This window comes from Hakea prostrata, chromosome 9, assembly GCF_041222555.1.
Source record: "Hakea prostrata isolate BN-2017 chromosome 9, UWA_Hpros_2, whole genome shotgun sequence".
NCBI lineage: Eukaryota > Viridiplantae > Streptophyta > Magnoliopsida > Proteales > Proteaceae > Hakea > Hakea prostrata.
Window position 1 is genome coordinate 34436835 of NC_142608.1, and position 11246 is coordinate 34448080.

The 11246-nt window shown below is 36.7% G+C and overlaps 1 protein-coding gene across 2 annotated transcripts in view; it reads left to right on the forward strand.

Moving 5' to 3' along the window:
• The window catches only part of LOC149005151 (carboxyl-terminal-processing peptidase 1, chloroplastic-like), a 56161-nt gene extending 45318 nt beyond the window's left edge, over positions 1–10843 (forward strand). Inside the window, exons 7-12 of one of the 2 annotated variants that reach the window (XM_089168144.1) lie at positions 1366–1410; positions 4210–4293; positions 4810–4848; positions 4930–4992; positions 9936–10065; positions 10140–10843. In XM_089168144.1, coding sequence (XP_089024270.1) covers positions 1366–1410; positions 4210–4293; positions 4810–4848; positions 4930–4992; positions 9936–10065; positions 10140–10195 — 417 coding nt within the window. In that variant the 3' untranslated portion in view covers positions 10196–10843. The remainder of the gene's footprint in view (positions 1–1365; positions 1411–4209; positions 4294–4809; positions 4849–4929; positions 4993–9935; positions 10066–10139) is intronic. The other variant, XM_089168145.1, reaches the window with a different exon arrangement.
• The last annotated feature ends 403 nt before the right edge of the window (positions 10844–11246 follow it).

The window sequence follows — 11246 nt, forward strand, 5'->3', positions numbered from 1 at the left end:
TAATCATTGTAAATGGTTGCTGAATTGTTTGGCCATTTTGTTTTTGAGTAAGTATGCTGTATTATATTAACATAAGGAGACATTAGAGACTGTGGCAGTCCCCAATCCTTTTCTCTGGAGAGCCAACGAAAGTGGGGATTCTGAACCAAGGACAAAAGAAAAGTACTCAGAAAAGACCGAATAAAACAGAATATTTCTATATCTATAAGGGATTCTAGTATGAGTGAATCCAATCATCAAGATTCCAAATTTGTGTTGAAGTCTGCATCTGATATGTAGAACCCACCCGTAAAAAGGATTGCTTCATTTGATGAAGAAACCAGCTGCAGCTAGGCATCAAAGAATTCTGGAGATTTGTCACCCAGACTAGGCACAACTGAATATTGCAGGTGTAGATCAGACTTGGAAGACTAGGAGCTTCACATAATCACTTGTCTGATCACATTCAGATAAGTAGAAGGCAGCAAGTTCCTGCAGTATGTAGAACTGATAATTCCTGGGAGAGACTTACAAATCAGCAGCCAAGGAAGATCGATTCTGATTATGGAGATCCAAGCAGCTCTGATACGATGTCAGGTTTAGAAAATCAAAACCACAGAAGAATAGAAAACAGAGATGGAGGAGATGAAGGAGAGAAGAGTTGAAGAGGGAGAGATGCGTGGAGTTTAGCTATCCTCCTCAGCTTGCTGCTTTATTGATTCTTGAAGAAAGTCTAGATTTGGTTTAATTCAATCTTTCAAATAGTGAAAGTATTCTGTAGGAAATAAATCGAATGTAATCTACTAAAGGTTGCTAGATACTTGAGCTACAAGAAAAGGTAAAGAGTAAATAGAGAGCATACAAAACACATGTGGTCAAAGATTGTGGGTCATGACCCAAGTGCACACCCCAACTTGTGAACAAATTCAAATTGGTGTACACCACTTCTTCTTTTTTCACTATTTCAGCATAACCCTCCAGTCCCACCCAGGTTCCAAAACTTGGAGAAAGGGATTAATACTTGCCTAGAAATTTGTATTTATTGGACAGTTAATCCCTTTATTTATGAAATTCAAAGTTACTAAAGAAGCATTTTATGTTAAATTTGGTCTTCACAGATAAAAAGATAATAAAATTTTGGAACGTGGTGCTTACTTTGGTCCTAATATGTTTGAATGAAGTTTTGATAACTTCTACTTGAGTTCCCTCCAAAATAAGAAAAAAGAAAACAAATTATAGACGATGACAGATGTTAATTGGGGAATATTTTCCTTAATTTCTTGTGTTTTCCTTTATTATTTGAATATGACTACGCTTATAATTTTCATTTGTCATGGTTCACAGTTTTACATTCTGAGTTTGATACCATCATGTTGATCATTTTAGGTTGGCATTGAGGTTGCTAAGCTTTTTCTAAATGAGGGGGAAACGGTACATCTTAATTCTCATCAACTAGCTACATGTTATTCTCATGCTTATTAAGATGTTTAACATATTAAAAGCTTCATTTACCCTTTGGATTACTTCTTATTGCTGTACTGTAGATTCTTAATGTTCTTCCATGTGACATTATCTCCGTGGTGTTTTAAGAATCCCCATGTATTTTTTGTATTTTGGAAATTATGGGTTTGCCGAACTTCAATTTACTTATTCACCAGCTTGAAATAAATCAGATATTGTAGGATTGCCTTTGTTTTTGTTCGATGAGAGAAACAAAGTGATCTATATGGAGAGGGTCAAAGGGGGTACCCACTCAAGGGGAAATAAAGAACCCAACAATCATGGTAGAGCCACCATATTAGTCCTTCGACTAGCTTTTTCCTTGTTCTGAAGAAACTCAAACCTTGAATATGGAGTTCGCAAAGAATATGCCAAATTATCAATTTCTTGATATAAGAGTGGCAATAGAATTTCGGGAAGTTAGTAGTGCAGATATATGGGGATTCAAGAAGATACCTAATGCATATAAGTTCCGTCTATTGCCGGAAGTTAGTAGTGCAGATATATGGGGATTCAAGAAGATACCTAATGCATATAAGTTCCCCCACAGCCATCCGCTTTTATTGAATGATTTCTTAAGAGGATGTTTTCTTGATGGAATAAGTTGGGGTTGACAGAAAAGGGGTGGGAGAAGTATATTTTTTCCCACAAAATGCCAAAAGGTGAGTTTGTTTTGTTTAGTTGGGTGGGAGAACGAGGAGACAAGTTTCTTTAAATTAAGGAACTTGTTTGTTGAGGTGATAATGACTTTTCAACACTATGCTTTAAAAGAATTCCATTTAAAATGGTGGAAAAGTAAGGTAAGTTTACTTTTTGATGAGGAGCTCACAATTTCATTCCTTCATTAATATCCTCTCCTTCCCTTTTCTGTCCCTTCACCCCATTTCACATGGGTTCTACATATTTAAAGACCCCCCTCCACGTTTTTATCCCATCAAATGAACATAATCAATGGTGGGGGTGGGGTAGAACCATGGTGGGAGGGGGGGGGAGAAAGTGCGAGAGGGAGGGAGTGGGTTGTGTTGATGGTACTGGGACGGTTTTCTGGTTGGAATTCACTTTATAGTTTTACAATTTCTTGAAATCCAGAGTTCTCATCTCTTTTGGTTCCTCTTCCACTGCACCCGTTTATCTTGTCTTCTGTTACAAAAATCATGTGGTATGCTAGCCTCGTAAAGTTAGCAGGATTATCTCCCAAGTCTATTAAATCATTTCCATGAGATAATATTGAATCTATCACCAACTCTGAACTTTGGTCAAGCAACTTTGCCATTGTTCCTTTGTTAAATTAAGGAGTTTGTCTATTGAGGTGACAATGACTTTTCCTACCCTATCCTCTAAAAGAATCCCCATTTAAAATGGTGGAAAAGGAAAGGCAGGTTTACTTTTTGATGTGGAGCTCACAATTTCATTCCTTCCTTAATATCCCCTCCTTTCCTTTTCTGTCCCTTCACCACAATTCATATGGGTTCTACATATATAAAATCCCCCTCCCCCATTTGTAGTACTATGGTGGGGGGAGAAAGTGCGAGAGGGTGGGAGTGGGTTGTGTTAATGGTGCAGGGAGGGTTTGCTGGTGGGAATTCACTTTATAGTTTTCCAATTTCTTGAAATCCAGAGTTCTCATCTCTTTTGGTTCCTCTTCCATTGCTGGTTTATCTTGTCTTCTGCTACAAAACTCATGTCATATGCTAGCCTTGTCAAGTTAGCAGGTTGACCTCTCAAGTGTATTAAATCATTTCCACGAGATAATATTGAATGTATCACCAACTCTGAACTCTGGTCAAACAACTTCGCCATTGTTCTTTGCTTGTTAGAGGATTGATGCATCATGTTGGCTGGTGGCCTCCTTTAAAGTTTGGTCCAAATCCTGGACATTCACTTTAAATAGACCTTAAATGTTAAACCAGGATGTAAGTGGCTAACTCCGTTTAGTTGGGTTGTCTTTGTAACTCTGAATCAAGCATGGAATAGATTCAATATGGCCAGGACATCCACACTAAATGATAGAATTCAGCTTCCAGCCTTTTCTAGAAGATTAAGATTAAGCTCAATTAATCATGATGCTTCAGCCACTTTGACCAATACCTATGTGTAACTGAATTTTACTGAATTATGTGACACCTTATAAGAGGTTGAAAATGTGTATGCCTGAGGAACCTGTGTTAACCGTTATGCTTCAGTTGTAGAATATCATATTTAGGAGTGATTTCTTACTTTTTAGTTTAGTGGCTCTGTAGACAATTGAAGAGAGTGAGACATGCATTTTGAACATTAAAACTTAATAGGATATTTTATGCTACAAGTCCTTCGCTTGTTACCTGCACAAATATTGTTGATGGATCCTGATTTATGGCTTTCTATTTCTTCTTATGATTGTGATTATTTAGACTAGGCTGAAATTTGTTGCTTAGGCCTTGTGGCTCGGTGATCACAATGTATGAACAGTTCGGTACTGATCAGCGATGTTACCTGGGCAGTTAAGCATAATTACTTTTATGGAAGTGAGTAGTAATTGAATGGTCCTTGCGAATACCATTCATGTATGATAAAACTTGCATTGAAGTCTGGAAAACCATTACCTGTCGAACTACCTATTCTGGATACATGACACTTCTCCATTTAGAAAACTGTCACTCAGCTATCTCAAATCACAATTTTAGAATTTTCATAATAGTTAATGATTCTCTATTATTGGATAATCATTTTCTTCTTATTCAATGTATGCAGGTAATTTATACGGTTGGAAGGGATCCACAGTTCCAGAAAAGTATCATTGCAGAAAGTGCCCCTATGGTTACAAGTCCTCTTATGGTATGAAAATCTTTTATAGATGCGATGTTAGATTCATCTGTCTTCAGCAAGAACTGAATGCTGCATTTATTTAAATTCTCCTGTGGGATAATCCTGACATTAAATGTTAGTTATCTTACTTGGGGGGAGGGGCATATTTATTTTTCTCAATGATGATAGAGACATATAACTTTGTTTTCTTTTATTTTAGTTTGTACTTTATTGGGTCTATGAGGTGACAAAATATAAATCCTTCGAACTCTTGAGTTCCATGATCAGTTAAGTTTTTCTTTTCTTTTTGGGGACAAAAAAATGATGTGTTTATTTGGATACAAGGCATTGAAACCATGTACCTATTTCATGCATCATTCACATGTCATGCCTGAAAAGGCATTCACATGATGTTTTGGCCATGCCTTTGCTTCAGGCTTTGTCAAACTTTGGACTCAGAATTTTTTTTTTCTTTTTCTTTTCGGTTCAGCTGATACAGTATCTTATGCATCTAACTCTAAGCATTCAGTCATTGCTCTAGTGCAGGTGCTTGTCAATCACAATACTGCTAGTGCTAGTGAAATCGTGAGCAACTTCTCCATTCATTTGGGATTACTTCAGCCTTTTCTTACAAAATTAGAACTTAACCTGGTATCATCGTGTCAGGTGGCAACTGCTCTTCATGATAATTGCAGGGCTGTTCTTGTGGGTGAAAGGACCTTTGGCAAGGTATGAATAACATGTCTTTAAATTGTTGACTTTGAGATATTTTTTTTGAAATATCTTGTAATTTTAATGGCATGGTACTGTAGTCCTATGTTCCACACCCATTGGACACTAGAGTTGTTAGGATTTATATGCAAATCCTAGATTCCCAAAAGCTCATATCTGCATATCCTTCAACTTGACTCTAGAAAAGGGGGCGTTCGCAAGGTCTTTAACCTTCCAATTCAAAGATCTAGCTTTAAGAACCATTAAGTTAATAGGAAAGTTTTTGTGATGGGGGCATGACACGTCCACCCATCACTCACTATTACTAGAGATGGAGGCAAACCCTCAGAACCATTCGACTTGGTTCGGCGAGGGATACAAGGAGATTTACTAGTGGAGGGTCATTTGGACCCTTGGGATGTGTCCACTCCACACTTAATTTTTGTTACATTAGTTATGTTTGGGATTTTTGGGATTTTATTTTATTGTAACGATAGACTAGGAAATTTTCCTTTTACTCAGTTGGGATATTATTCCTTTTATTTTTAGGAATATTTTAGGAAAGATCTTTATCTTTTTACTAACAGCACCAAAGTTTGATCAACAACAACAATAAGTCTTATCCCAACAAAATGGGGTTAGCTACTTGGATTCTTGCCTTCCAATCAGTTCTGTTTGAGGCCATGCTAGATATACGGCCTAAGTTATACATATCCTTTCTTACCACTTCTCTTAAGGTTATCTTAGGTCTACCCTTAGCTCTTCTAGTCTCTTCAATTTGGATTATATCACTTCTCCATACAAGGGCATTTATAGGTCTCCGTTGAACGTGACCGTGCCACCTCAAATGACTTTCTTGAAGCTCATCACTTATAGGAGCAACTCCCAAACCAACTTAATATGATCATTCTTTAGCTTATCCTTCCTAGTTTTGCCACTCATTCATCTTAGCATCCTCATTTCTACTACATTGAGTTTATCTATATGATTCTTTTTAACAACCCAACACTCTACACCGTACATCATAGCAGGCGGACAATAGCCCTATAAAATTTTCCTTTAAGATTTAATGGAATACGCCGATCACACGAGACCCTAGACGCACCTCTCCACCTCATCCACCCTATTTTAATTCTTTGGGAAACATTATCCTTTATATCACCTCTTTTATTTATGATTGAACATAGGTACCTAAAACAATCTCTGAGGAATCTCCTTATCGTCAAGTAACAACACCTCATCGTCTGCTCAATCATGACTAATGTTACAAATTAGATATTTTGTCTTTGTTCTACTTAGTTTAAAGCCTTTTGATTCTAAAGCTACCCTCCATGATTCTAATTTGGTATTAATCCCTACTTGAGTATTATCAATCAACACAATATCATCAGCAAAAAGCATACACCAGGGACCTCATCTTGAATGTCTTCGGTTAATTCATCCATTACAAGTGCAAATAGATATGGGTTTAAAGTTGATCCTTGATGTAGCCCAACGTAATTGGACATTCATTACTTTGTCCCCCCACTATTCTTACACTTGTCACTGAATCATCACACATATCCTTAACTATGTATACATATTTACTTGCAACATTTCTTTTCTCTAGTACTTGCCAAATTAACGCTCTAGGAAGTCTATCATAAGTTTTTTCTAGGTCAATAAATACCATGAGGGTCTTTCCTACATTCTCTATACCTTTCTGTGAGTCTCCTAATTAGGTAAATAGCCTCTGTTGTAGACCTTCCCGACATAAACCAAAATTGGTTTTACGTAATTGTGATTAAGTGTCTTAAACGGGTTTCATTTACTCTCTCCCATAATTTCATAGTATGGCTCATCAATTTAATGCCCTTATAGTTATACAATTTTGAATATCATTTTTTTGGGTGTAAATTGGAACCATTATGCTTCTCCATTCATCTGGCATTTTTCCTGTGCTCATAATCTTATTAAACAACTTAATCAACCAAACTAGTCTAGTCCATAGGTTCCTAAGCTTTTCCATACTTATATTGGGATTTAGTTAGGACCTTGTGTCTTGCTGAGTTTCATCCTCCTTAATGCTTCTTTTATTTCGGACATCGAAATTCTCCGTATGTAAGTTTGAAAATTGATGCCTTGGTGGATAGTGTAATCATTTGAATCATTGGTGCTTGAAGTATGCTCGTTTAGTAGACTAGAGAAATTGATTTCCCATATTTTCTTAATGTCCTCATCACATACTAGTACTTTACCATCTCCAATTTTAATATATCTAATATGGTCTAGATCTTTACTCTTTCTATCCCTCATCTTAGCTATCTTATAAATAGATTTTTTCCCTTCCTTCGTGCCCAACTCATTGTATATCTCTTCATACTTCTTTTCCCTTGCTTTTTCCCACAATTTTCTTTGCTTCATTTCTATCAAACCTGTATCTTTGAAGATCCTCAACATCATTAGTTCTTTGCCATGTCTTAAAACTAGCTTTCTTATTCCTAATGGCAGCTTGAACCTCACTATTCCAATACCAAGGCTCTATATAAAAATGGAGTTTTCCTTTTGATGCACCTAGGACATCTTTAGTCACCTTCATGACACACAAAGCCATCTCATTCTACATCACATTAGTATCTTCCTTAAAATCCCACTTTCCTTGTTTGACTACTTCATTAGCGAAGGATTTTGAGCACTCTCCTTTCAAGTTCCACCATCTTATCTTGAGATAGTTAACCTTGCACCTTTTATGAGTTTTTGGGGTTAGACACATATCCATGACCACAAGTCTATGTTGTGCAATTAAGCTTACCCCTGGTATCACTTTGCAATCCTTGCACAACAACCTATCAGCCCTTCTTGTTAGGAAGTAATCTATTTGGCTTCTATGATATCCACTTTTAAAGTAATTAAATGCCTCTCTTTTTGAAGTAAGTATTTACAATAGATAGACCAAAAGCAACGACAAAATCTAAAATTAAGATCCCTTCCTCATTCCTCTCTCCAAAATCATATCCTCCATGTACACTCTCATTGCCTCTTTGATTTTTTCCAATATGTCAATTTAGATCACCTCCTATGATAATCTTTTCTCCTTGACGATTCCTTGCATGAATTCATCCATATTTTCCCAAAATTCTAGCTTTAGACTTTTATCCAATCCTACTTGAGGTGCATATGCACAAATTATATTTACAAACTCTTTCTCCATTACAAGCTTGATAGCAATAATCCTATCACTCACTCTTTTAACATCAACCACATCATTTTTAAAATCTTTATCTACTATTGTACCTACTCCATTTTATTAATTTTATCCCCAATATACTGAAGTTTAAAGTCCCCAACTCTTTAGCTTTTTTACCCTTCCATCTGGTCTCTTGAATGCAAGCTTTATTAATAATTTTTTCCCTTATAACATCTATCAATTCTAAGCTCTTACCTGTTAACGATCCTATGTTCCAAGATGCCAATATAATCCTACACTTTTGGACTAGCTTCTTTACCCGCATTTGTCTACAGCGCAGGAACCCTTGCCTACTTATCACCGCATCTGGGTGCCGATGCGACGCGTTGCTTACAGGGGATGCCCTAGCTAACCCTTGCCCACTTATCACTACACCTGGGCCATAGTGGAGCTCGTCGCTTCCTTTGTCGGGGGACAACCTAGCATAGCGTTTATCATATAAGGTCGAATCCATGAAAAGGGTTTGGCTAGATTTTTTCTGATGCCAGCTGCCGACCTGACACACCAACTCTCCTCTTTTATCCGGGCTTGGGACCGGCAGCAAAACACTGGCGGAGTTACCAAAGTTCAATCATTGGAAGAAAAAAAAATCAGAAAAAAAAAGAAACTTAGAACATAACTGCAGCCCTCTCTCTTTCTGGCAGAAGTTCCTCTTCTCATCCCCATCAGTAAGTGCTTCTTTTCTTTTTTCTTTGCTGGTTCTTGCCTGGAAAATTCCCTTACCCCTTGTTCTTGCTAGTCCTAATGTTTTTTCTCCTAAATCCTGTTCTCCTTTCCCCAGTAATTTTTTCTTTTTCATCTTCCACACCCTCACAGCAGTAATTTTCCTGCACTGGTTTTTTTCTGGTTTCCCCTGCTGCTCTTTCTTTCTCAACCTGTCAACAGACCCTTCCCTGCTGTGTCTTCTTGTTTACTCTTTCTTCTGCATCTCTTCTTCTCCTTTCCTGGCCCTCTTAGTAGTAGCAGAATTATTTTCTGCAAATTATTTTTATTTTCCAATCCTTGCTTTCTTATTTTCTCTCCTCCACAGTTAATCCTTGCGGCAGTACTGTTTTCTGTTGTTCTACCTTGTTGCTTCTATCCACCTTGCTTTCCTTTATAGTAAAACCCTTGCTGTTCTGTTAGTACTTAGGCTGCTGGACATCATTGCAACCTTTGTATTTTGTTTTCTTTTGGTGCTTGGGTAGTCATGAGTGTTAGTTGGGGTGGGATTAGACTTAATACATTGGATGTAATATTTTATCCTCTATTGAATGGAAAATTAATCATTATAACCTGCTGTAATTTTTGTTACCTTGAACGTAATGCCTCTAATCTGTGTGTGGATTAATTATACATGAAATCTAATTTGTTTCCTTTTAGTCTTTATGATACTTCTATTTTTCTTATATTCCTTATTGCTGGGTAAAATCATATCATAGACATCTTTGCTGGTAGAGTGTAAGTGCTGTGCAATCCCCTCCCCTAACCCCTCCTAGTGTCTTTGTTAGCTTTGGATCCTGTTCATTGTAGAATACCCTAGTTCCTAGGGCTGTCCTACATCATTGTGATATATGAGGATCTGAAAGCATTGAAATATATATAATTTCGAGGCTATATCCTAGGAAAGGAATGGGACCGCCATTCATTGTGCTGGTTGAGTTGATTGATTAACATAGGAGCCAGGGTCTGGTGTCGCTGATGGAATTCAAGTCCATTGTAGTTATTTAACTTCTCCAATTTGTTAAATTAACAGGGTCTGATTCAGTCTGTTTTTGAACTCCATGATGGATCTGGTGTTGTTGTCACTGTTGGGAAGTATGTCACACCAAAGCGCATGGACATCAATGGAAATGGAATAGAGCCTGATTTTCAAAGTATCCCAGGTAATAATATATTTTGTTTGGTTTATGGTTCAACCTAACTAGGAAACGTATAATCTGCATAATCTGTATTGCAGCTTGGGATGAGATTACAAAGCATCTTTCACAGTGTAATTTGCAAAGACAAGGATGATACAGGTTTGCAGCTTGGGATGAGACTCTTTTTACTGCATGGTAACTATTTTTGGAGTACATGGAAGTATTCTTTTGTCTCTTTTTTGTTAGGGTATAGTAGGAAAATCATTGATGATGAGTAAATTTTGTTCATCAATACTGTCCCTGTTAGATGGAGATGCTAGGTGGTGTAAATACACTCAATTATGGATATTGTATGCCTGAGCAGGTTCCTTGTTCTTGAGGGAAATTGAAATATCACTTTGAAGGATGTTTGGAATGTTAAAAAATATCTGCCTGAGGTTCATTCTAATGTTGACATTTCTGATTCTGCACTTGCTTTATTTTTTGTGTCTGTCAAGTTTTGTTGGTCAATGGGATTGAAATTTATTGAAGATCTCCTTGAGAAAAGACTTATCACAATAGAGGTCTTGCTAGTACAATAAGGCCAAACGTCATATCTGAGTGAGTTCATGCATCAAGCTTTGCGCAGTTGCTTTATAGAATGACTATAGCGTGATGTCTTGATCTTCAGCCACATTGTTAGGTGGACGAATAAATTAAAGACCAAGTAGAAAGAAATATCAGGAGACAAATATGAAGGTGCAATGGTAGGAGATAGAAGTACTGGGTTTTACGAATGAACCCTCTGGACTTTCTAGTGTAATTGGGAGGCCATTGTTCTCTTTAGACGAACTCAGAAAAATTCAACATTATCTATTGTTACTTATTGATAAACAAATCACATATGTAGCTTTATGTTTGCAAACTATTATGTTTATATATCTATATATATATATATATATATATATATATATATATATATATATATATATATATATATATATATATATATATATATATATATATATATATCCTGTTATATTTATAAGCCCTATGATTCAAATTATCATCCCGAAGTCTAATGTGGGACCTCAAGGACATGCCCATCATCGAGATGGAGAAGAAGAGAAAGGGTTTTGACATGGTTTGCACAGAGGACGGATCACCCACTTGTAAATACATGATGGTCTCAAATTACGAACATTAGGTAACACACTTGAAAAAGC